The sequence below is a fragment of the Colossoma macropomum genome, unplaced genomic scaffold, assembly GCF_904425465.1.
Source record: "Colossoma macropomum unplaced genomic scaffold, Colossoma_macropomum, whole genome shotgun sequence".
In the NCBI taxonomy this organism is placed as follows: domain Eukaryota; kingdom Metazoa; phylum Chordata; class Actinopteri; order Characiformes; family Serrasalmidae; genus Colossoma; species Colossoma macropomum.
Window position 1 is genome coordinate 36,501,929 of NW_023494803.1, and position 27,245 is coordinate 36,529,173.

The 27,245-nt window shown below is 41.8% G+C and overlaps 1 protein-coding gene across 2 annotated transcripts in view; it reads left to right on the plus strand.

The window, feature by feature from the left end:
• foxn3 (forkhead box N3) overlaps positions 1–27,245 on the plus strand; it is a 144,942-nt gene that overhangs the window by 65,520 nt on the left and 52,177 nt on the right. For both annotated transcript variants that reach the window (XM_036593765.1, XM_036593766.1), the window contains exons 3-4: positions 10,899–11,035; positions 25,260–25,327. In XM_036593765.1, the coding sequence (XP_036449658.1) occupies positions 10,899–11,035; positions 25,260–25,327 (205 nt within the window). The remainder of the gene's footprint in view (positions 1–10,898; positions 11,036–25,259; positions 25,328–27,245) is intronic.

The following is a 27,245-nucleotide window of genomic DNA, read 5'->3' on the forward strand; positions in this document are numbered from 1 at the left end:
TTCTCTCTCTCTCTCTCTCTCCCTCCCTCTTTCTCTCTCTCCCTCTCTCTCTTGCCTCAGCTCTTTCCTCTCTCCTCTCTCTTTTTTTCCTTCTCTGATTGGAGACTCTATTGACTCGTGCCATTGAGCTGGCCTTCAGACCGACACAGCAGCTGTCAGGAGATGGAAATAAATCAGAGGGAAAGTGCTCTAAAACCTATTGATTTTCCCTGATTACGGAACATTTGGAAATTTAGACCAGTGCAACCACTTCTGTGGGAGGCAAATATGAATAATCCGATGCCTCAGATGCTGGTAATATCATACACTCCAGGGACGGCTGTGTCCTTGCTGGAAGTTTTACGACTTCGGTGCATGCGCACACACACACATGCACACAATCATGCACACACACACCGACCAGAGGGTTTTTTCTTTTTTTGGGGGGTGGGGAGGGGTGGATAAGTAATTGACATTTCATATGTTGCTTATGGGTCGTTCTCCATTTGGAGTGGGAATTCAGGTGGACACATTTTTTAAAAAATCAATTTCTTTCATCCCAAAAATAAATAATCTAATCTTGTCCATTAACATCTCCTATTATCATATGTGCAGAAAGGAGAGCTTAAATCCAAACATATTTTTTATTTTTCCTATGAATGTGATGTAACACCAGTGACTGTGACTCCAGTGACATTCTGGTTAAAACTGGGGATTTTGGCTGACGCATTGGTGGTCATGTGACCTTGTGCAACTATTTAAAATCAGTAATAAAAATGATATATAGTATTATTTTGACAAATTTTTAATTACCCAGCCATTAAAGCACATAACACCAGTGACACATAGAAGTTATGTGCTGCCTGATAAATTAAATTATTAATAAATGAATGAAATATAGTAAGCAAGTGTGGACTCGCCTTCTCATGCCTTGAGATGCTTCCTCTCTGATGAGCCTCGACCCAAAGAAGCAGTTTAATAGAGCTGAAAATACTGTTAAAATGTAACATAAGAGTCCTGATAACACCACTGACCAATTTTTTTTTAATTAAATGCATATTTTTAAATGTAGTATAACGTTAATGACATAAAAAGTAACCATGAATCTGTTTTATACAAATTTTTAAGTTAAACCTCTTAACAATATTGTTTTACATTAAAAATGGTTTCTCAAATGTTGAAAATTGGTTTCATGAAGGAAAAGTATTAAATAAATCTTAGGTTAACTGTTTAAGTATACATACTGACTAACATTTTAAGCCCTGTGACATGGTTTCCCAAATGGAGAATGACCCTTATAGTCATATGCCAAAATAAAAATGTAATAACAGTATAATTACCTAACCTTGTATCACTGTTAACGATATGATCACAATAATGTATTAAGAAAACACAACACTACACATACACATTTTAATGTATTTGTGGTTATACATTTTGAGATTTTTGGGTTTGTACATGCAAACGTGGGCATGTAAGCACAAAATGCCCTCACAATACACCTAACATTAATATCGGATTTACTAACTGTATCTTATCACGCAGACTGTATGTAGCCCCACCCACTAATTCTTTGCTCGTGAGCAGCAGGGTCAACAAACTCGAGGCAACACAAAAAAATAAAGTTCTATAATGAAGAGACAGTGATATCAATAAATGAAACTAGATGGGTGATATGTTAACAAAATACAGTTCATGATACATTTTTTGGTGTAACAGTAACACGGACCCGCGTGCGCATATTACATGCTGTCCGCTGATAAACATTCGTTGAGCTTGTGTTCGAGGCTCATGGCTCTGTCTAACTGCTAAATCTGCTGATACTGCTTAAGGAAATCTCTCAACACATCTTTTGAGACCCTAATGCAAATTTACACCTGATTCCAGTCCCATTTCTTATTTTTACCCCTACCCCTTGTTTCTGAGTCTCACTTTGCCACTTGGAACTGAGTTACAAGGGGTAGTGGTTGAAATCTTAGGAAATCCTACGAAATGGGCCCCTCAAATAAAAAAGAGCATTACTTCATTAACAGCTACTAGCGCTGCTCTGTAGGCGACCCTGCCAGTCTGCAGTGACAGCAGAGGAGGGTAAAGTTCAGCACCTCGCTGCTGGGCTTTAGTTACATTTAGGGAGTCATATGCCTTCAAAGAGGGGGATGACAATATGTATTATCACCCACCCCTAATTCTTCTTGTTCACATTGTCCCCGTTCCACCTTAAATGGTGCAGCAGTTCTGATGCCTGAGGCGCCAGAATGTAACTGCCACCATTTAAGGTGGAACTGGAAATTGAGCTAGCTAGCTCCCAAGACATCAGAAAACTACTAGCGTAGTTGAAACGACATTAAACTAAGATTATACAATGGTTATTTTATTTTGTAACAGAGAAAATATTTACATTTGTGTGTTTCTTTGGTCGCTTGTGCAGCCATCTTGCCGGTTTTTCTTTTTTTTCTCATAACGCTCCATTTGGAGTGTACCTTTGAAAAGGGCACACTGAGGAAGACATGTGCAAAAGCACATTTAACACGTTTGAAAGGCCATGTAGCCCTAACACTTTGCCCTACCTCTCTATCTCAACTGAAATCAGGACACCCTTACTCCTAGGCGTGAATGCACAAAACTGAGGGGTAAGGGCTGTTGGCTCGTTGGTCTAGGGGTATGATTCTCGCTTTGGGTAAGGGCTAAGTGGTAGAGGCGAGGGGTGAAATGGGATTGGGCCTAAATATAGTGCAATATATAATCAGCGACATTTGTAATCTCCACCCATGTTTTGTGCAATCCTATCATGTTTTGCACCGCCAGCCCTCAAATGCATATGCATGAGAAAGAGAAGCACATTTTGCTCCTCATGCAAACTGTGCATTTAGGCTTCTGCACCAATTTTGTACATAACATGCAAGCATTTCAGGCAGTTTCGCGCCTTGTGAAGCCAGAACTACTCTGGGCCAGATACACGTACAAGTTCAGGCGTAGCACAAAATGTGCTGTGATGTGACCACGATGTGCCTGAATTTAACATTTGATTTATTAAGACTGCAGCTTATCTTATTGTCTTATTAGAAATACAGCAGTATCACCCATTAAACTGCTCGCTCATGGGGCACAGGGTTTAAAAGGTGTAATGAATTTATGGTGCTGACAACAAGCTTGAGACAAAACAGAAAATGATGAAGAGATAGCAATGTTAATAAATGAAGTTCTTACCCACCAAAACACGCTGCAGGGGTGTTAATTTATTCAGGCTAAGAGTTTGTGAAAGCTACGAGTTTGTATAACGATAACCTGAACTGCAGGGGGGATAGCAGCGGCAGCATCACGGCATATTTTGCACTGCGTTTTCACATACTTACATCTGGACCTGAGAGTTTAAACAGTGTTATTCCGATACTAAACGTTGTTTTAACACATGCTTGAGGCTCGTGTCTCCATCTAAATTTACGCCCCATTTTAAAAGGTTCAGGAAATCGACACAAAATCAGCCAGTAGAGGTTTCTCAAACTTTGGTAAATCGAGCAGAATATGTGATCAGCTGCGTGTGTAATGTCTCCACCCAATTTTTGTGCTACCTTCCCATGTTTTGTGTGAAATATGTGTTTTCCCATCTCAAACCCAAGGATGCTTTTCAAAAATATCAGAAAATAACAAAATACATAATTAACGATAAATATAACAACACAGAACACACACACACAGCTCTACATTTCCAACAGCTAGCAAGGGAGGATTACAATGACCACAGTATAGAGTCATTAAGCTAGCCTGAAAAGAGTCCAGGGGAAAGTCTCACTCCACAACTATGGTGCATCACACAAGCAGGCAGCCTAGGAAGCCTTGAAGGCCAAAAATGTCTTTAGCCCCAAAGGGGAGCTGTTTCCTTCAGCCAAACACCTTCAGTCCAGGCAGCCTCATAGCTGCAGTGCAGCGTCACCCAAGCGGCCGGCTCAGGCAGCCACGTAGCTGCGATGTAGCGTTGCATCGGCAGCTGGCCCGAAAGGCCTCCTAGCTGTGGCGTAGTGCTGCACAAGCAGCCGAACACTACAGGTCCAGGCAGCCCCACAGCTGCAGTGCAGCATCAGCCAAGCAGCCGGTCCAGGCAGCCACGTATCTGTGATGTAGTGTCGATCAGGTCCCCGGGCCAGGCAGCATCACAGCTGCCAAACAGCTTCACTCAAGTGGCCGGTCCAGGCAGCGTCATAGCTGAGATGTAGCGTCACTCAAACAGCCAGCCTAAGAAGCCTCTGAGCCGCAGGGGGGAAATCTATCTCGGTGGAATGAAGGCAGACTCCTCAGCCAGCAGGGAAACATCAAAGCATACACACAAACAATACAAAACAAAACAAACGAAAAACCGATGGAAAGCGGCAGCCATGTTGCACCAGCATACTTACAATGGAACGAACACACATGCAGAATTTTGACAGAAATGCAGTGAGAGTATGTCAAAGTGTCCATGGTAACAATATTGTGAGCATTAAATATCACGGTAATACCTTATTACTGAATATTGGCTGGTAGCTTATCAGTTCAAATCAAACAATAAGTGTAGTTTCATACGAAACTCTCACTCCTTAATGGTCTCAAAAGAAATTGACTGCACTAAGTTCCTCTCATTGTAGGTTTTTCTCCAGGGCTTGTGGCTCTCGATTTATGATCCTTTGGTAATTAAAATTGATTGTCTTTGTTTAATCCTGACAATTTTTACCCAATGACTGAAGACAAAGATGCATGTGCCAATACTCCAGCCTTCTGCACTGTATGAGAAGCTTTATCTCTTTCCCTAAGGAAAGACTCCCTCTGAAGATTAGTGCTGCCTTTACTCTGGGTTCCTGATTCATTCTTCTTTTTGCTGTTATTGTTCTTGTCCTTGTTCTGCAAGTTCTTTAACTACTGCTCTTTCCTCTTCTTTGCTTACTTTTTCCCCTCCTCTACAATTTTTCCCCTTTTTTCATCCATCAGAATGTTTGCACACAGCAATTTGTCCGTACGCCGTGTTTTAGGGCTGAATTTCATGGTGTCATGTGCCCTTGCATTAAGCCCAGATATGGTTTAAAACACGCTGATGGAAAGTTGACAAGTTAATTATGCAGACAATGTCAGTTTGATCTAAAAATACATGCGTTTACTGCTTCTGGAGGAAATGGGGTTCTTTGCTAAAAAGACCTTTCCATCTCGGAAAGATGTAATATTAAGTGTCGAGGCTTATCATTCAGTTTAATTTCTTCTGCAGGTTCTGATCTCTGTGTGATAGTTTTACTTCATTTTCACTTTTTTTCATCACTTTTATATCACATTTTATTGAACACTGTGTTTTAGGCAGCACTACATCAGTGATTTAGATATTCAACAGATATAGATACTGAACCAAGTGATGCGAAAGTCTGAATTATTGTGTTCAGCTGTAGTAGAGGTGCACATTAATATTGCTGCTGCATCCACACAGGGCTGTTTCTTGCTATAAGTGGGATAGATAGTCGCTTAGGTCAGTGGTTCTCACACCAGCCCTCAGGGACCCCCAGATGGCCCACATTTTTGCTGTATCCCTGTGTGTTGCAAGTAAGGTTGGAGCAGAAATCTAGACAGTGTAGGGATCCCTGAGGACTGACCTGAGAACCACTGGCTAAGGAACCCTGAGCAACAAGGGACACCGTGAAATTTTTTTTTTCAGATTGTTTATGTCAATCATGACAGAAAGAGATTATTGATGGCATGATTGATGTTTACAAAAAGCCTAGAAGGCAGAACTATTTAAACATATCATAATTTTATTCATTTTTATTTAGTATTTGCATTTGATATAATTTAGCGTTTGATATTATTTGTATAAACCATTCAGATGCGTTTCACACGTATAGACTATACTGGCCCCTTGCCCAAAAGTTTACACTATATGTCTGCAAGTATCCAGACACCCTTTTTAATTAGTGAACTCAGCTATTTTAACCCTCTAGGGTCCACAAACCCACCTGTGCCTCAAATTTGATGTTTCTATACATGTATAGAAACTACTGTACTTTGTGATAATACAGCGCAGAAATATGGTTTAAACATTTCCTGAATCTGTAGAGTCGCCCTTTCGATTCCATTTTATCGTATGATTGTGTTTGGCTCACATGCAGAGTTATGAGGCTGTGAAGACGGATTGAAATACACTTCATCTGCCTCTCACTGTGTGTGATTGGTGGATTTGTGTGCCTAGTGTGTGAAACTGACCATTGGACACTCAGGAAATCACTAAGGCCTTACCCGCCACATCGGAAACCCTTCATTCTTCATTCTGTTGACATCAGAGAAACGTGTGAAATGGCGTGCAAAGAGCTTACAGCCACTGAAGTTGCTGCAGTGGTTTTGGAAAGTAGCACTGAAGATAACGGAGCATTTTGATATATATGAAACATATGGGTATCATGTTACATGCAATTACCTTTAAGGACGAATTTAAGAGGATATGGAAAAATCGAGAAAATACACTTAGATCCCAGAGGGTTAAAGTGCACCCATCGCTGACCTAGATGTTCAGTTGCACACAAAAACATTTGTACCATATCATCTGTATAGAACAGCATTGATCAATTGAATAGGTTGCTCTTAATGAATAAACAATGGCACCCAGTGTCACTGATGCAAAGCACCACTCGTGTTATTTCCATGACCAAAACCTTCAGTACATTCAATTTTATGAAGAGCTTCACATCTAAAAACACCCCCCATCCCCCCCATGGTGCTGTCCCCAGGTTTGTTTTAAAGCTGTGGGAAACGCTGTAGTTGTTGTCCTGTTGTGTCTGCCTTGGAATTAATTATAAGCTTTTTCATGGTTCTTTTTCATTCTTGCATGCAAAGTATTATGAATACAGTGGGGTTTGGATAGGAGACCCCCAAGTACAATGTTGCTTAGGGCCCCCAAATGTTCAAAACAGGCCCTACATCCACCGACAGTGAAACACCAGCTATTAGCACCTCCTATTGTTGAATCCCTAATCAATAAACGTATTACATTTTTCGTACGATCTTAATTAGGGTGGCAGTTTGCTGTTTCTTCATTTCGCACCAGATCTATCTGCAAAATTAATTTATCCCTCAAGTGCATCCTCTCCCATCTCGTTTTAGAAAACGCTGAGTCTGTCAAACAGGTCTGGAAAGCATGCATATGCACGGACATCTGTGCAAGGCCTATTTTGCACGGCTTGTTTTTTTTCTTTTTTTATGGTGAGCTAGTTTATTGCTTTTTTCCATTTCATTTTTCACCATCAATCGGGAGGCCACGGTGAGGCGGACGGCAGGGAGCTCATTTCTTCCTTTGGTACACTGGTGTAAATGGAGTAGAATCTGCCTAATCACACTGCTAGTGCAAATCATTCACCTAGCAATCCAGCATAATAGGGAATTTGCAGTTTTTTTGTATGACAGGTTATTTCACATGTCTTGAATATAGTTCCATCCGAACCCTGGTGATAGATGCCCTGTGACGTTCTGAGTGACAGTGAAAGTGGCTGCTGTCTCGGACACCAGAGGACAGAATCATAGGGGGATACTCACATGGCACGCTCCAGTTGAGACGCTAGGGTTTATTAAAGCTTCAGGCAGCAAATTTTTGAGCTTGACTCTTTTTTTTTGGGTTGGTCGGGCTGCAGGCTTGATGCTTTTTGAATTTTTCATAGCGAATTGCAGTAAATACAGGCTGATCTTTGATTTGTTCATAAGTTTTATGCAGACTTTCAATTTGAACTCCAGCTTTTCCACTAAAAAAAGTTTGAGAAATATAAAATGAGTAGGGTACTCTTGAAATTACACATAATTGCGCTCCGTAAACATCCGTATCATAGCTGATGATGGTGCGGGGGCCATAAATGTGTTGGCTGAGGCTGTTGAAGAGGAGCAAATTTGAATACATGATGATGATTATGTTCTATAAGAAAAATGAACATCACAAATCAGCTTTACTGTGCCAGATTCACTTGTGCAACTAGTTTGCCCTGAATGGCTCTCAGACTCCATACAAATCACCCTGAATGCTGCTCTAAGAACTTTTCCCATGCTACTGAGACTTCTTACTGGGTAGTAGGCGTATAGGCGATACTGTCATTGGGTCGGGAAAACAAACCCAGAATGCTTGACGTCTACTGACCGCACATTCTTCTACCCACTTCACTCTTAAAAATAGATGCCAAAAAGGTTTGATGTCATAGAATAACCACTTTTAGTTAGGGTCTTTAAAGCGTTGTTGTTGTAAATGAGATGTGACTGAGAAGAAAAGTACTGCAACGATTAAAGGTTCGTCTTACAACCATGCATTTTCAGAACATGAACCATTCAAGAGCCTTCATTTTTAGTGTGGTTTGGCCCTAACGGCTCTCTAAGGCCAACATTTACCCTGGATGGTGCTCCAAGAGCTTCTACAAGTGTTATTGAGTCTGTAATAACAAGAGTTATTGGGTGTTAGGTATATGAGAGTATTGTTACTGGATCTGGAAAACAAAAACCCAGAAAGTTTGACCACTTGTGACCACACCAAATTTCTTTACCCTCTTTTGTTTAGACTAGCCTCTAAACAAATATTACTACATAGCTGTAGTAATAATTATGTCCTGACTGCTGGTGTTTGTGCTTTTGTGTCTTTCTGAATTTGTAGTCACATTTAATTGAGCTTCACAGACATCTTTATCATGTTGGTGATGATGTCAGGGCTGTAAACATAATGCTTGAGACTAGGCCAGTAACCAAACTGCTATTCTGGTAACCACTTGGAAAATAGCCACTGTAAGAGGTAAAACTGGGAGGGAGGTACTTTTCCACAAAATGTTTTCAGACTTTTTCTATCAACAATTTTGAGGTGGTTCCTAACAGTGAAGCAGATCGAGAGACAAGCACAGTGATAGCATATTCTTTGTCAAATAAAAGAACATAAAGGCACAGTTGAGTATGAATTTGTAATTATTCAAGTAATAAAGAACAGAACTGCAGATGTCACATAAACTTTGAGAACGTGGCTGCTTAGCTTGATGCAATTTTGTCCAAGGCTGTTTTGCCTGATGGCTGTTTTAAGAGAGATGATACATGACAAGCTGTTATTTTCTGATGTATGAAACCTGATGTTGTGGTCTTAAGTTGTCATCACAAGTGTTCTATAAAACATGAGGCTTTTGTGCAGGCATGATATCTTCCTCCCAAAATAGCACACAGTGACCCTCCAGCCATCACCTGGGTGTGTTCAACCAGCACAGCTCAACAGCCGCAATTTTAACACTGATTCATTTCATCTGTGCCTGATACAGTAAATGTGGTTTGAATGTAAATGTTTAAAAGTTCAGTGATGTTCATTAGTGTTTTGTTATGATTTGCCTGAAATTTGAATACATGATGTTGATTATGTGCTAAACAAATGGCATCATACATCAGCTTTACTGTGCCAGATTCTCTATTTGGTCCCTGATGTCCAACAAATTGCCTTGATGGCTTTTACAAGAATTCCTGTTATTAAGTCCAGAATTAACGGTTATTGGGTGTTGGGTGTTTAGAAGTAACTTTTATTGTTGTCAGCTCTGAAAGCTTGAACGCTCCTGACCGCATATTCCCCTGCCTACTCCAACCACAAAAAAAATGACAGTGTACATGTAAAACACAGTTATAACAAAATATAATGCAAAAAAGTCACATGCCAGCAAAAATGCCACACAACAGGGTTTATTACAAAAAGCGCCCACTTATTCACAGGTCACACATTTAAAACACACCCTAATATTTTTGGGAACGTACAAGGAATGTCAATTTTTTATGGCCCAAAATTGTTTTCATTAGTTAACAAAAATGTAATTTAACTACTTGAATCTATGCAAATATGAATGTAGTTGAACTACCAGCAAACTACTGCGAAATGAAGTTAAACTGCTGGTTTAATTGCAGGTCGTTCACTACTCCCCAACACTGTCATCCTCAGTGATGCTAATAAGTCTGGAAAACACTGCTATGTTAATAATATTAGGCATTGGGTATGTGGGAGTAGAAAAAAACCTAGAAAGCTTGACCACTTCTGACCACACCGTCCCCTACCTGCTTCACCCACTTTTAAAAATAAAGGTGGCAAAAATGGTTCTTGATGCTGTAGAAAAAACACTTTTGCTTCCCAAAATAGCCTTTAAGGTTGAAGAACTTTTTTTTAAATCCTCAAGAACCTCCAATTAATATTAAGGTTCCAGAACAATGAAAGGTTTTTCCAAGAACCAATCATCCAGGCCAAAAACCTTTATTTTTAAGAGTGTGGTTCACCCCTAGCACTGAAACCTCAACAAATCACCCTGAATGTTGCTGCTATTGAGTCTGGAAAACACTGCTGTGTTTTTGAGGAATAATATTAGGCATTTGATTTGTGGGAGTAGAAAACAAAAACCTAGAAAGCTTGACCACTTCTGACCACACAGTCCCCTACCCACTTCAACCCACTCCTAAAAATAAAGATGGCAAAAATGGCTCTTTGGAGCAATGCTGTAGAAGCACCAAGTTGGGTTCCCAAAATAGCCGGTCAGGGTGAAGAACCTTTTTAAATCCTCAAGAACCTCCACTTAATATAAAGGTTCCGGAACAATGAAAGGTTTTTCCAAGAAGCCAATCATCCGGGCCAAGAACCTTTATTTTTAAGAGTGTGGTTCACCCCTAGCACTGAAACTCCAACAAATCACCCTGAATGCTGCTGCTATTGAGGCTGGAAAACACTGTTATGCTTTTAAGGGATAGTATGAGGTATTGGATATAAAGGACGTGCTGTTATTTGATCTGGAACACAAAACTCCAGAAAGCACGACCACTTCTGACCACACATTCCTCTACCCACTTCTCTTCAGACTGGCCTCTGGTCGAGATGTTTCTGTGGTAGTAAGTCTGTCCTGACTGGCGGTGTTTGTACTTTTCTGTCTTTCTCTCTGCAGAGTATCGGTAAGGGCTCCCTGTGGTGCATAGACCCAGAATACAGACACAATCTCATCCAGGCGCTGAAGAAAACGCCTTATCATCCCTACTCCCAAGTGTTCACCACGCCTCCCACCTCTCCTCAGGCATATCAAAGGTAAGCAAGTGCCTGGCTGACGATATCGATCCTCATGCCTCTCCACCTCTCTCTCTCTCTCTCTCTCTCTCTCTGTCTCCCTCTCTCGTGTGTGCGCTAACAGGCCGTGTTAGCGCCCGTGTCTGCAGGCAGGGAAAGGCTGAGCGGAGCTGTCAGAGAGCCGCCCGGCGCTGGGCTTTCTGAGCTGCTGCTGCTGCTGCCTCGCCGCTTCATTTCATTTAGATCCAGCTAACAGGTCCGCACGCTCCCAGCCACTCGACTGTGCAAGACAGAATAATTGCTTTACTGTAAAACCTAAACTGGCATATCATCCTTAACAAAGGATATGGAACAAATGGGCAGGCAGTTGGGTGGCTGGAGAGAGGAAATGGAGATAGGTGTTCCTAAAGAGCCTGAATCAAATCAGACAGCTCCAGTTACAGCGCCGGAGGGAGGGGGAGAGGGCCGCGCATGGAGGAAGAATCGGGTGCTGTTTGGGCAAATAGAGGAGGGCCGTGATTTTTTGAGTGTCAATAATTTTAAGTTTTGTTAAAAATAAGTGCATCATCTACAGCAGGGGTGTCAAACCCAACCAGTAGAAGGGCCCTATTAAAAAATCTCTACAAATCCATGGGCAAGAGAACATCTATGATTTATTTATTTTTAATTAACATCTTGCTATAAACCAAACTGAGCATTGTTTATTCAAAATACACAAAAACATCAACAGTGAAATATGTTGTATATATTGTATATTGTATATTGTAGTAGACTGCGGAATATTACATGAATGCTTAAAATATTCCATATTTAATGTCCCCAGGAGCTCAGTCTTTTAAACCTATTTGCTTGAACTGGACACCTGACATCCTTTCTTTGCTGCAAGTTCATTAAGACTTGGGCTCAGTTTCTGAGCTGCTGAGCTGATGTTAGGTGTTTATATTGGCTGAACTGCAGTTAGTTGTTTGGTGATATGACTGATGTAGAATTGTGTAGAATTGAGGTGGAACCGCTGTCCCGTAGACTGTTGGGGGTAGGAGAGTGAGAGCACACATTATGTTGCAGTGCATACTGGGGACTGTAGTGCAGCGTATTGTGAAACAAAACCTAATAGTAGATTAAAATACTTTTGCGGGCTGGATGGGATTATGTGGTGGGTCGATCTGGACTGCGGGCCTTGTGTTGGACACATGGGCTTTACAGAGAACACACTTCTGCACAACTTAATGGATAATTTAATATATTGGGGGAAAAAATAACACAAAATGTGGCATGTGTGAAAGTTATGGCACAGTTTAGATTTTATGTTTTGCAAATTTGTTAAACACAAATAAAGCAAAAAGATAGAAACTATGCTCTACATTTTGCAAAAGAATGACATGTTTAAATTTGTTCCCGGTAGAGGATGTTAACTTATTTTCACTTAGAAAATCAACAGAACATGGTTATGACCATGGTTGTGTATGAGGAGGTAAAACTCTCTGTGCTACTTTCACTTCTTCAGAATTGAACATAGCCTGCCCCTTTCTTCATTTGCCCTTCATATGAGGAGCAAAGGATGTCTTTGTCATTTGAAGGCATTTCTATTTCTATTTTATCTATTTTTTCGTTTTTTATTGTAAATTTTGTCGAAATTCCCCCAAAAATTCTGCGACTGGTGTTGGTGTGCATAGTTTTGGTGTCCAAATATTTCACATATTTGTGATGATTTTTGGGCCATGTTTGTTGTATAACAGTCAGAATAAATTAAGCAGGACTTTGGGATGGTTAACAATTCACAGTTCACAATTATCTCCCTCAATTTGCCTTTTGGTTTTATTGTCACAAATAAGTTCAATTTTTTATTTTCTATTCTATAGCCTGGATGAAAACAACTATTTTTTATCCATCGTCATTAGATCATTTGAAAATGCCAGCTGCCCTTTACACTGTGTGGACATTTCAAGCTGAATGGACCAATAGAAATGGTAAAAAACTACTTAAAATCACTTACATCACTTACATTAAAGGTTAAGAGTATTTATCCTTCTTATATTGAGTTATCATTTCGGACCTTTTTTTAGATTTTGTCACTGCAGTGGCAATTTTGAACTTGCACTCTAACATGCATTGTAGATAACATCAGAAATTAAAATTCTCACAAAAAGAAGCCCACTGTCCATCTGTTTTGAACTAACAGTGGCATTTGTTGCTGCTTTCTTCATATTTTTTTGCTGACATGACACATTATTTTGTTTGACAAACAGAAAAAAGCGAGTGAGAATTGTGCTCCTGCCTTTTCTTTCAACAACTGAAATTGAGAGCTCATTATGATTGATTTTCACTTTTAATTCAAAACTTTACACAGTTTGTGGTGAGGATTTGAGAGTGGTTTGGGTAGAAGTACAGTAGAGTTAGTGTCAGGAGAGAGAGAGGAGTTTGTGTTTTGTTTTTGGATGTTTTTTTATTTATCATCCTGTCACCTGAGCTGCTCTCACACGGCTCTAGTTTTCAGTGTTCAGCAGCTAGAAAAAAGCTCCGCTGCCTGCGTGCTGCTGCCTCGTCAGTGTAAAAATCCCTGCAGCTCAACAAAGCGACGCTCAACGAGGTCACCTACTAAAAAGTCACTGTCTAGGTGAACTGCTGCAGGAAGTGGAGCTGCACATTCTGCCTAATTCTGCAGTATAAAGGTTTCTGAAAGCTGAAGTGATGAATTTCACACCTCGCTGAAGTCAGACTGATCTCAAAAAGTCAAACATGTCCTGAGTGTTTGTGTTGATATCTCTGTTGCCTCGTCAGCCCTCCCTTCTCTCTCTCTCTCTCTCTCTCTCACACACACTTTCTCTCTCCCTCTCTCTCCTTCTGTCTCTGAGATCTTTCTCTTCCTCTCTCATTTCTCTCTCTCTCTTTTCACCCCTCTTCCCCACTATGCTTCTGTCTTTCAATCCCTCTCTCTCACTCTCCCCCTCTTTCTCTCTCTCTCATTTTCTCTCTCTCTTCTCCCCCTGTCTCTCAATCTCTCTCACTCTTTCCCCCTCTTACTTTTTCTCTTTCCCTCTCTAAATCATTTTGTCTCTCAATGTCTCACTCTCTACCCCCCTCTATTTCTCTCTCTCTTCTCCTCCCTCCTTCTGTCTCTCAATGTCTCACTCTTTACCCCTATTTCTCTTTCTCTTCTCCTCTCTCCTGCTGTCTCACAATCTCTCTCTCGTTTGCTTTCTCTTTCTTTTCCCCCTTTCTACCTTCTCTCTCTCAATCTCACTCGCTCTCCCCCTCTTTCTCTCTCTCTGTCTCTCTTTCTGTCTCTCTCTCTTCCCTCCCTCCTTCTGTCTCCCAGTCTCTATCTCTTTCCCACCCTCTCTTTTCTCTCTCTCTCATCATATCATTTTGTCTCTCAATCTCTCTCTCCCCCCTCTCTCTTGCTTTCTCTTTCTCTTTTCCCCTCCCACCTTCTATCTCTCAATCTCTCTCACTGCCCCCCCCCTCCACCCCCCCCCCTCTGCTGTGTGAGTGCCATTGGGCAGTCATCAGTAGCAGGTGGTGAGGGCTGCCTGGCTCTGTGTGGACTGTGGTCAGTTTGGCTGGGAAACCCACACAACCCCTGTTTTGGAGAAGATAATATGGCAAAAAATGTCACATCACAGTACTTCAAAACATTTTGAGGAGGCAGATAGATATACATTTTCATATTTCAACTTTGTTTTTTGGATCATTTTGCCAAATTAAAAAAAGGGAAAACACTAAATGCACTCTTAAAATAAAGGAGCCAAAACTGATTGTTTTTAAAGAACCGTTCTTAAGATATGCAAGAGTTAAGAACTTGTAAAGGTTCAGTACCAGTTAAAACTTTCTCCTCGAATGTCGAAGCCAAGAATCAACAGGAACCTTTATTTCTACAAGTACTAGGCAACTTGGAAGCCTCATCTACAGCTCTTCTTAATGAAACATGCAGTTGTTCTATTGTTAAAGGACTGTCAGCCACATAATGCTCAGAAAAGCTCATCAGTTTATCATGATATTGATAATATAACATCACCCGCTCTTAACTAGACTTCAGCAAAAGAACCTGTCATAAACTTTCAATCCAGTTATTGGAAAAAAACACAGCACTCTTGTTTTGTTTACAGCATTCATTATATATTTGCTTAGCTCTGGAGATGTTTATCTAAAGTGTGCTTGTTTTTGTGATTGTGAATGTTTGTCTGTCATGCTAATGTACTTTTTAGAGGTTGTTTTTTTTAGTATGTATGTGTGTGGGGACACACTGTGGCTTGGCTTCCTCTCCTGCTCTCAGGCCAGATGGTGGATCTGCATGTAGCAGCGTGTAATAAAGTGTTTATCTGGCCACTGCGGCTCACAGGAAGCAGAATGGAGCTTTTTATAGCATTCCTCGGGTTCACACAAATCAGCTGAGTCATACGCAGCCACTCTCCGCTCTTTTACTCCTTTTTGATCAGCTTAAAATGGACCCTGGGTTTATTTTTCTCACTTCTAAAACGTCACACAACAATGACAGTGGGATGAAAAAGTAGGTTTTAGTCGGAGAACCGTACACACAGATTTGGGATTTAGACACTGGAGCTGTCGAGTCCTCCACTCTTACTGTAGATGGGGATTAATATGGATGAGAAACGAAATTTAAAATGCTATTTATTTCATCGCTATGTTTGTATTTGGGCATGGAGCCACCCTTTGGCCCTCTGGCCCTGTGAGCTCTGCCAGCTCTATGGAAAGAGAAGAGAGAGAGAGAGAAAGGAGGGAAAGAGAGAAAGAAAGGGAGACAGAGAAGAGAAAGAGGAGAGGGAAGAGAGAAAGTGAAAGAGAGCAAGAAGAGACAGAAAAACAGAGAGAGAGGAAACAATAAAGGGAGATTGAAAATAAAAGACAGGAAAAAAGAAAGGGGAGAAAGATAGTTGGAGAGAGGGAAAGAGATTGGGAGAGAAGAGAAAGAGAAGAAAAGGTGAACGCGAGAAAGAATGGGAGACCGAGAAAGATACAGAAAAAAAGAGAGACGGGAGAGAAAGAGAGAGGAGAGTAAAAGATAGATAGATAGAGAGGGAGAGAAAGAGAGAAGAGGAGAGAAAGAACAAGAGAGAAAGGAGAAGGAAGAGAGAGTGTAGGTGAGAGAGTTTCCAAGAATAGGAGGAGAGAGAGGAAGAACAAGAAAAGGAGATTGAAAATGAAAGACAGGAAAAAGGAGGAGAGGAAGAGAGAAAGACAAGTGGAGAGAGGGAAAGAAAATGGGAGAGGAAAAGAGAAAGAGGAGAAAATGTGAATGAGAGAAAGAGGGAGAGAGAGAGACAGGGGAGAGAAAGAGAAGAGAGTGAAAGATAGATAGAGAGAGGGATAGGAGAGGGCTGAGAGAATGGGAGGAGACGTGAAAGAGAGCAAGAAGAGAAAAAAGGGAGATTGAAAAATAAAAGACAAGAAAAAGAGGGAAATGAGAAAAAGAGAGAGAGTAAAAGGGAAGGTGAGTAAAAGAGAGAGAGAGTGGGAGAGGAAGCAGAGAGTAAGAGAGGTGGGACTGAGACAGAGATAGTGGAAGAGAGCGAGAGGAGAGAGAAAGAGAGAAAAAGAGGGAGAGAAAGAGGAAGAGACAGCAAGACAGGGGAAAAGGGAGAGGGTGAACGAGAGAAAGATGAGAGAGAAGAACGGAGTAAAAAAAGAAAGTAGCAATGAGGTTGAGTAAAAGAGAGAGAGAGAGAGTGGTGTGGCAGAGAAAGAGATAGTGAAAGAGGAGAGAAAGACAGAAAGGCAGAGAGTGAGAGAGATAGAGAAAGAGAGTGTGAGGACAGAGAGAGAGAGAGAGGGAGGGAGATAACGGATGCTGATTAAATGGAGGAGTGTACTGCAGGCCCAGACACATTCACATTCCTTAACACACTAACAGTACAGCATTGGAGAGAGAGAGAGAGAGAGAACAGGTGGAACAGCTGGGCCCTCCGAGTCCTACTGCATGTTTGCCCTTGCAAGGTTATTAGCGTGATGGTCGCCATGGCAACAGGAACGCCTCCATGGTAACACGTAGCCGAGACAGGTGCAGTTGCATCACAGGGCTATTTGTTGCCTGGCAAAAGGACAGGCCATTAGCGCTAGAGAAATACGCTATCGCCCTGGCAACACGCAACTCTCCATGGCAACAGCAGATGGCTTCGAGCCTATTTTAGGGTTTTTCTGTACCTGCTTTTGTCTGTCTTCATAAAAATTCACGGACGCGTGAATTATCGGAGATGACAACTGGAGGTCCAGTAGCTTTAGGAGATTAATTTTAAATGGGACTCTGTGAATTGAAAGAGCAGAAAGAAAAGAGGGGGGAGAAACACCAACGCGCTGAGACAGACCTACAGCTCGTGCTGAATAGCTGTCCTCTCTGTCCTCTGGGCAAAGAAGAAAAACTGAAAAAACAAACCAAATAAATCACATCATTAGCGTATAAAAGCTTTTTGCCTGGTTTTGTGATCGTGTTTGTTCCGTGTTCTCTCTCAGGGCAAGTGCAAGACTTCGCTGTGGGCTTTCATGTGTCTGTGGTCCATGCATGTGCCTGACCTCCCAGGTTGCCTTGATCCATCAGCAGCACTAAACTGCAGCCCTTCATATAAAGCCTTACAGAAATGGCCTTGTTAAATGATGGGGCTTTTATATCTGCCACCAGCTCTCCCTGGTGTGTCCATACTCAGCCTTCTGCTCTTCACTTCTCCTCCTTTCTCTGCTCTTCTCTTCTCTAGTCATCTAATTGTTTCTCTTTCTTCGCTTCTTCTCCTCTCTTATCTTTTCTTCTCTTTTCTTATTCCTTTCTCTTCTCTTTTCTTCTCTTCTTCCTTTCTCTGCTCTTCTTTTCTCCTCCTTTCTCTTCTCTTTTCTTTCCATACCTTCTCTTCTCTTCTCTTCTTCCTTTCTCTGCTCTTCTTTTCTCCTCCTTTCTCTTCTCTTTTCTTTCCATACCTTCTCTTCTCTTCTCTTCTTCCTTTCTCTGCTCTTCTCTTCTCCTCCTTTCTCTTCTCTTCTCTTCTCTTCTCTTCTCTTCTCTTCTCTTCTCTTCTCTTCTCTACTCTACTTCCTTTCCTTTCTCTTCTCTTCTCTTCTCCTCCTTTCTCTTCTCTTCTCTTCTCTTCTCTTCTCTTCTCTTCTCTACTTTACTTCCTTTCCTTTCTCTTCTCTTCTCTTCTCTTCTCTTCTCTTCTCTCGTCTCCTCTTCTCTCCTCATCAAGGACACAGATCCCACATTAGCTCCTCAGCAGCTGCAGACTGATTGGCCTGCGCAGATCATATTTCACGGTGCCATAAATGCTGAAAAGAACATTTTTTTGTATTCAGTTTCATGGATGTGGAATCAATAGGGATTTTTGTGTTTAGCATTCACAGAATGAAACTCTGCACTGGATCAATTGTTTCCTTATATAAACTCAGTGGTTGTGTGTGAATTTTTTTTCTTCTCCCCCCTTCTCCTGGGTGAATTAGAGAGAGAGGAGAAGTGTAACGGCTCTTTTGTGGGTGCTGGTAAGCAGTGAATGGGAGCGTGTCTCTGTAGATTTATTGTTCTTTGGGGCTTTTTTGTTCTTTTGGAAGTTTGTCAACAGCCCGCCTCTTTTTCCTGTGAAAGGTCCATGGAAAATACTCCAGCTGGTTCCATGAATTTGATTCCTCCATGAGACACAGCCTTTGGCTTCAGCCTCATTGTGTTTTGGATGCCTGCGTTTGCCCGGGGTGAACTTTAGAGCACCTTTAGAGACGTCTAGCACTGATCCTTGGTGCTGCGGGATGTGAGATGAGTTCATCAATGCTATGCAAAGTTCAAACACCCTTTAATGAGGTTACAAGTTCGTTACAATGCAATTTGACTGGGTCAAAAGTTGTTTTTGTGGTCGGGTCAGAGTTCAAAGCAGGTCCAGAGAGCACCACTGGGTGATTTCTCGGCTTTGGGAATTTCCTCTTCCCAAGTTTGCAAAGATTCTGCTCTGAAATTCCTTCCACTAATTGTGTGCAGTGTCCACAGCCCCTCCGGCCCCAAGAATGGCTCCATTGTGAACGGTGAGCTCGGAAGAGAAAGCTGCAGCGGCTCTCTTCGGAAACAAAAGTAAAAAAGTGCGAACGAGCGCTGGGGTAGGAGCGGCGCTGGCACCAATTAGTCTCTAGATTAGGTAAAGAGGATTGTGATTGCAGGGGTAAAAAGAGAAAGTAGTGGGCAATAGGATTTGAAATGAGATTATGGAATCAAGTAAAGGGGGCTGGGCTTTTGTTTGGAAATTAATTCAGCCGTCCTGCTCGAGTCGGTGAGACACGCTGCTCCTTCAAAGCTGTTTGCATTAACGGGCCCAATCCTCAGAGCAGGGGAGTGTTAAAAATAGCTGGGGCGTACACCCAGCACGACTCCTGCCAGAGGCACATGTGGTTCGCGTGAAAAAAGCAGAAACCCAAGAGCAGAAGAATGCCGGCCCCTCTGGTGTCCGGCGGTTAACACGAATGTTAACATTTTCTAAAATGTTCTGTTGGTCTCGGACTCGAGCTCCTGCAGTTCTCACACAAATGCCAGGTTTAGCCTTCGTGCTTCGTGTTAAGGGAATGCTGCAGTGTTTTTCAGTTGGATCTCGGGCTGCCGCATCTGTAGCATATGTTCGATAAACACAGACAATACTTTGGACGCCTTTCTCTGTACAGAAAACCTGTAAACTCCGCTTATAAGCAACTCCGATGTAAACGGCACTGAAGCAACTTCCCATTGACTTCTATTAGAAGGAGTTTATTTGTGGTAATTGACCATATGTTGCAGATAAGATTGAACAAAGCTGTTGTGTTCCTTTAATGTTCGTGCGGGAGAGAAGGAACTAAGCTTAGAGCAACAGGCCTCGTTTCCCTTCCGCTCCAGCAGCTGGAACATGCAGATGCAGATGCGGATGGGTTGAGGGTTCCTCACGGCCCTCTCCGTCCAGCTATGCTGCTCTTGTGGCTAGCTGGAAAGCACGCTTGTGTCACTTGTTCCGCAGCCCTTTACTGCATATCTCAGTCCAACAATAGCCCCGCTGTATCACAGAGCACAGGCATGGATTCCATTACTAGCTGCTTCATTGTTCTCTCCTCTAAATGTGTAAAATTTTACTGTCAAAACCAGGGGCCAAATAATTGCAGCTCCAGAGCCCATTCCCGTTTATGATGCTCATAGCACGGAGGGAGTGTAATAACAATAAAAAGCTGTTTGCATTTTTTTTTGTCCTTGCAGCTGATTAAAAAAGGACTTGGGTCGTCTATCACGAGGCATGTGGTGTCCATGGCAACACATACCCTAGATGTAACCTGATGCAAAGCATGTGTGCATTTGGAGTATATAGAGCAGTGAGGATTTTTAAAAGCTGTGTCTGTGTTTGTGAAAGAGAGAGAGAGAGAGAGGGAGGGAGAGAGAGAGAGAGAGAGAGGGAGGCGGGGGGAGAGATGGCGGTGGCATGGTGAACTCAGCACCTCAGGGAACCGAGGCTTGGCCCCCATAGCTCAGCTGACAGAGCAGCCTCTATTTCAGCAGAAGAGGCAGGGGTGACTGCATTACTTAAATCAACACCAGCGCTCTGTTTGACTCGGCTGAGCTGAAGTGCAGGGCGGCCAGCACATACAGAGGACATCCGAAAGTCAAACGAAGAGATGCTGAGTTTTCCTTAATAGAAGATATAATTTAACACCTCTTATAAAGGAATACTCCAGGGTGTGGCAGCCTGATCTCCGTCTGCGGCATCTGTAGCACATGGTCAATTAGCAATGGCAAATTAATGTCCAAACTCGGTAAAAATCAGAGAAAAACATCTCTGTGTTAATGGTCATTTCTGCAAACGCCCCTTGTACCTGGTAACAGATCTATTTATCTATCTATCTATCCATCCATCCATCTATCCATCCATTGTTGCTGTTGGAACGAAATCTCGTATCTCCAAAACGGTAACTTTACGGGAGAAGGAAAAAACGTACTTTACTTTTAATGTAAGTCAATGGAACCTGAATTTTTTCCAGATCATCCAGCTTGTTTCTTTTGCTCCATTCATCATATGATTTACACACAATATAAAGGGCAGCAAGCATTTTCAAATTGTGTCAAAAACTGAAAATATATTTACCGTAGGTAAGTTTATATACTTATATATATTTATATACTTACCTACAGTAAAGACTTGGTAAAGAGCTCTGGCATAGAGCCGCCGATGTTCTGCGTCCTGAAGGCCTAACCAATGAGCTAGCTTTGCTGTATCTACCCACACAGTGCAAGGAACAAGATCCAGATTGGTCACTTTTCAGTTGGGTGTTTCAAGAATGTTACTCTTTTGTTTAAAGGTCTGCTTTATACTGTGAAAATTTCATGTTGTGAGGTACCTGCAACGTAATTTCCACGCAACCTGACAGTTTCACAAAGCAATTCTGAAAAATTTGCTGACAATAAATTCAATTACTCCACTACTCAACTTTTTTGTTGACTCAGTATTTTTTGATGCACTGTATTGTTTTTGGGCCAACGCAGTGGCACAGTGGGTAACACTATTACCTCACAGCAAGAAGGGCCTGGGTTTGATTCCCCAGCCAGGCGAACAGGGTCCATGTTGTGTGGAGTTTGCATGTTCTCGCCATGTCTGCGTGGGTTTTCTCTGGGTACTCTGGTGTTGTCAGGCCAATTGGACATGCTAAATTGTCCCTAGGTGTGAGTGTGTGTGTGTGATTGTATATGACTGTGTGTCTGTGATGGACTGGCGATCTGTCCAGGGTGTTTCCTGCCTTCCGCCCCGTGACTGCTGGGATAGGCTCCAGCACCCCTCCGCGACCCAGAAGGATACGTGGCGTTGTTCTCTTAATATGGGGTTCTGTATTTTATTATTTGTTTTTTTATCTGTTGTGTAAAAAATTTGATTGGCTGTTACATGAAATTTATTTCACAAGGTTGAGAGGTTGCGGCTGAGTTTCAAATGAGTTGCAGGACACTTTACATTGTACGACTGAAGTGAAATTTAGTTTCATGTCAGTTTCAGGCAACTAAAATTGCACAAATGTTTCATAATGTAAACCAAGCGTTACGACAAAATTTAAGTATTATTTTGGCCCTTGCAGAGTTTAAACACAGCAAGCATAATGATTCCATTAAATAAAGATAATCTAAAATTTCATACATTTTTTTTTTTCACAGAAATCATTACATCTTCTCTGTAGGCCTGGAAGGCCCGGAGGGTTCCTTCTGTTGATTAGCACAGACAATAATATTGATGTATTTCCCTGTAGTCAGCACACTCATAGAAGCCAATGGGCAGCTGCTGCAGCACCTTCTATAATAAGAGTATTTTGAGTGAACTCGTTTTCTGTTTCTGTCCTGAGAAATGCATCAAAATTGTCTGCACTAATTAATCTGCCCTGTGCTACAAATGCAGCTGAAACACTGGAATATTCCTTTAAGAGTGTCTTGTAGAGAACAGAGCTCTCCAGAATGTAAGGATTTAGTTAACTGCAACAATAAGTCGATCCGTACCTATTTTCATGTGCTAGAATAGAAAAGATCACCGAATTTGAAAAATTGGATGCTTTAGTTGCTAGGCGACCAGTATGCTAATGAAGCTGTTCATCTCAAGCTGCGTCTGAGCTGCACTAAGATTTGTTTTAATCACTTTTCACGAAAAAATCAGATAGACATTCTGAGGAACGTTGTAATTAAAGTAGCCATAAAGAAATGGAGAGGCTCCATTATCCCTCATAGTAAATTATTCGGAAGTGTCAGGTTCGATTTTGGCCGTGTGACAGGCTGGGCTAGAAGATTAGCGAGGGTCAGATAGTGCTGCAGGTTGGGCTGGGAGCGATCGGAGCGCTGGGTGCTTTAGAAAGCATCTGCTTTTATCATCAGTTGAAGCTGATGAGCTAACAGCACCCTGATATATGTGAACTGAGGCTTTTACATGCCTCATGTAGACAAATACAATCAAAGGCCTGTGCCTTTGGCTCTGTTTGTTCTAATTCTCAATTAGTTAATATACTATAAGAAGATTAAGAAGGGGGAACATCACAGGGCCAGTGTCTGAGTGTTATCTGCTCAGGATGCCTCTGCTGGGAACAAGAGAATGGAGAGAGGGAGAGCAAAAGAGAGAGGAAGAGCTCAGGCCTGGTCAAGCAGGCACTTGTCCCTAATCATGGCAGTGATACCTCCACATCTGCCGGCTTCCCCCGGCTATGGAAAAAGCACCTCCCGCACAGGCTCAAAGCCTGCTGACCCCATTTTCTCTGGAAAAAAAAAGAAAAATCACTGCTGTTTGTGTGCTTTGAGCCGGACTCTGCTTCTCTGCTTCTCTTAATGACAGACTACAAACATGCAGACCAAAACTCCAATTATTTAAAATGCACATCACAAACGCGATCTACCTTTTTTTCATCTACCTTACAAACACTGTAGGAAAAACATGTCATTTTCCTCCGAGATGGAAAGTGCTCAGAGCTGACTCAGTCTTCCTGGATGTTGAGTTCATTTCTGTACAATAGTCTGACCAATGCAGGGTGTAATTCAGTCTGAAGAGTGCCCCACTGTGCAGCCTTATGCTCCGCTTCTGCAGGCGAATACATCAGCAAAGCTTGTCATTTCACTGAGTAAAAGCAATGATTAACGCTGCTAAGGTTCCATTTCGAAATATAATATAATGACCGGCTTACTGTATGATCATGTCTAAACATTGCGTATCGCTCCATGTGGTTAACTGTCGCTTTTTTAATGATGTGGTTATATAACCGAAGCTGTTTTGCGCTTAAACATGTCCTCTATCCTCCTCTCTCCATGTTTATTCAAGTTTCTGCCTGTATGTCCATTTGACCCAGCCATGATTCGCCCATAGCTACTGTTGCTAGGTTGGACAAGCTTTACAGAACATTGGTGTAAAAAGCACTCAGCTATTTGGAAGACATGCCAGAAGAAAGACTTACTTTTGTCTCACCACAAACGAAAATCTGGCTGCCTCTGACAAAAAACTGGGTCGTGGTTGGATCTTCCAGCAGGACATAAATAAAAAGTATACCAAAATAAGTGAATGACCACAGAATTAAGCTTTTGACATGGCCATTCCTGTCCCCTGACCTAAGCCCCAATGAAAATCTGTGGGTGAGCTGAAGAGGAGAGTCCAAAAGAGAAGACCTATGACCCTGGGAGATCTGGAGAAACTTTGTATTGTGGAGTCGTCTCAGATTCCTTGCTCTCCAGTCTCATTAACCCCTTAAAATCCCAGGCTTATTACATACTAAGGCTTATTATTCAGTAACGACAGTGACTTCAATGCAAACTGGCTGAGCTATTTTAGGCTATAGATTTGTATAATAAAAGTTTGGGCCCACCGGTGGGCCCTGGTCATTTAAGGGGTAAAGAACCTTTCAAAAATGGTTCTATATAGCACCAAATGGAGCTCTTGAAGTGTATGGATGTAGAACCTTTTAAAGTTTTGCAGAACCTGCACATAATATAAAATTCGATACTAATTTAAAGGTTCTTCCTAGAGCTTTCACATTATGTGAAGGTGCTGTAAACTTCGAAATGGTTCTTTAAAGAGCCATCCATTGAATGGTTCTTCAAATGGCTCTTCTACAGCATCACAGGACCTTTATTGTAAAGAGTGCAGGAAGTGCTGTGGAGTTAGAAGAGCAAGGAGGGCTCTGTTGGTCTACATTATTTTAATATTATTTGATACAAACAACTGCCCCATTGCTTCTATTCCAGTGGAAGTCAATTAAAACAAGTAACCTCTTAAAATCCCAGGTTTATTACATACTATTATTCAGTAACTACAGAGACTTCAATGCAAACTGGCTGAGCTATTCGTCGGTTAAAGTATTGCGTAATGAAACTTTGGGCCTGCTGGCAGGTCCTGGCTGTTAAAGGGGTTAAACATTATAGCAGAAGACTCATTGATCAGGTGTAGTTTTTGTTTTGTTAATGTTATCATGGTGGCAAGTTCTATGTTGTCTTTTCTAATAGCCAGTTTTGATTAGTGGGGATCATTTAAACTGTAAACTCAATGCAGTGTGTTTAAACAGGTATTTTCATTTTCTGGTGTGAATATTTTTTTAATGTAAGTATTTTGATGAGTTGTGAGCTACAGTTTCTCCTCAGGCTGAATGATATTAATGACATAACATTCTATAAAGCTTGTTGTATCTCACAGCAGATGCTGTGAATTAATGCATTTCTATGGGTCACACAGTGCTCAACATGTATGGGTCAGTTTTGCAGCTATAAACATCAATATATGCTCATTTTTTGTCTTTTCTTTTTTCCCTTCAGCATGTCCAGTCCTCCAATTTGGCCAGGAAGTCCCTTCTACAGAAAAAACAAGGGAGTTCTCCTACAAGGTACTGTGAACAAACTTTCTCTCGCTCTCTCTCCTTTCTCCCTCTCTCGGTCCTCTCTTCTCTCTCTCCCTGTCCCACTCTCCTCACTCTCTATCTCTCTCACTGTCTCTCTTTCTCTCTCTCTCTATTTTCCACTCTTTCTCTCCTTCTCTCATCTCTCTCTTATCTCTGTCTAGCTCTCTTTCTCTCTCACGCTCTCTTTCTCTCCCACTCCTCTCTTCTCTCCCTCCCTGTCCCTCTGTCCTCACTCTCTCTCAAACTTTTTCTTTCTTTCTCTCTTTTCCTCACTCTTTCTCTTTCTCACCCTCTCTCTCATCTTTCCCTTTCTCGCTGCTCTCTCTTTCTCTCTTGTGCTGTCTTTCTCTCTTCTTCTCTCTCTTTTTCTCTTTCTCTCTTCTCTCTCTCCCTGTCCCTCTGTCCTCACTCTTTCTCTCTCTTTCTCTCTTTCTAACCTTCTCTCATCTCTCTCTCATATCTTTAGTCTCTTTCTCTCTCCTCTCTCTTTCTCTCTCATACTCTCTTTATCTCCTATTCTCTCTTTCTAACATTCTCTCATCTCTCTCTCATGGCTTTAGTCTCCTTCTCTCTCATGCTCTCTTTCTCTCCTCCACTGTCTCTCTCTATCTCTCTCGTTCTCACTCTCTCTGCTGTCTCCTCTCTCTCCTCACTTTCTCACTCTCTTTTTTCTCTTTCTCTCACTTCCCCACTCTTTCTCTCCTTCTCTCACTCATCTCTTTCTCTCTCCCTCTCTCTCCCCTTCTCTCCTTCTCTCTCTCTCTCTCTCTCTCTCCCTCTCCCTCCCTCCTGTAGACCTCTGAGGGCTGCTTTGCTTTGGTTCCGCTACACCTGAACCTGTATTTTTGATTCACTTCAAAGCAGCTAAAACAAGAAATCTTGGTTTTATTTGCATGCTCTTTAGACAAGCCTTTCCTCCAACAAAAGGCTCGCATTCATGCACCTGGCTGGCTCATAAAGGAATTAGTGTAGTGGGTGTATTTTATGTTTGTTCTGGATTTAAAAGAGGCTGCTCCAAATCTGAATCCATTTTTCTTGCCTCCTTTTTTCAATGTCATTTTTTTTTTATTTTTGGATTCTGGCAAACATCTCCCTGTCGTCCCCGCTCCCGTTCTTTCCTGCTATAATCCAGCGGAATTTCTTTTCTCCGTCTCAATTCAGAGCTATCAGCAGGCATTCAGAAAGGAGCTTACATATAAATCATCACTGCAATTGTCATTTGACCAGTTCATCGGTATTCTGGGCTCTAACCACAGTAAATGGCAGTGCAGAAAGCAGAACTTGATATATGACCAGTGAATGGGAGGAGTGAGAGCTAAGTGGATTTTTCCCCCTTTTCAGAGGACAAAGCCTATGTTTTTTTTCAGAAAATTGAAGGATGCGTGGGGATTATTTTTAAGTACAGACAAAAGATTGAGGAAATTTTCCCTCTTAAATCTTAAGAAGTGGAACTATAAAGTGTATATCTGGCTTGGCTGTTAACCTATATGTCCAATGGTATCCAGCCACCCTTTATAATTGATGATTTCAGTTTAAGGTGCACCCATTAAAATGGGACGCTCTGGAGGAGCTGCACATGAGCCTACGGTCACCATGATCAATGCTACGCATCAGCTAGAGGGGTATAAGACCCCCAGCACTGGGTTGTGGAGCAGTGGAGCTGCATTCAGTACCTTTGGGATGAGTTTGAGTGATCCAGAATTGACCATCCAACATCAGTACCTGACGTCACTAATGCTCTTGTGGCTGAATGCAATTAAATCCTCACAGCAATGTTCCAACATCTAGTGTAAAGCCTTCCCAGAAGAGTAGAGGCTGTTACTGCAGCAAAGAGGGCACAAACCCCTATTAATACCCTTCATTTCAGAAGAAACACTGGATGAGCAGGTGACTACAAACTTTT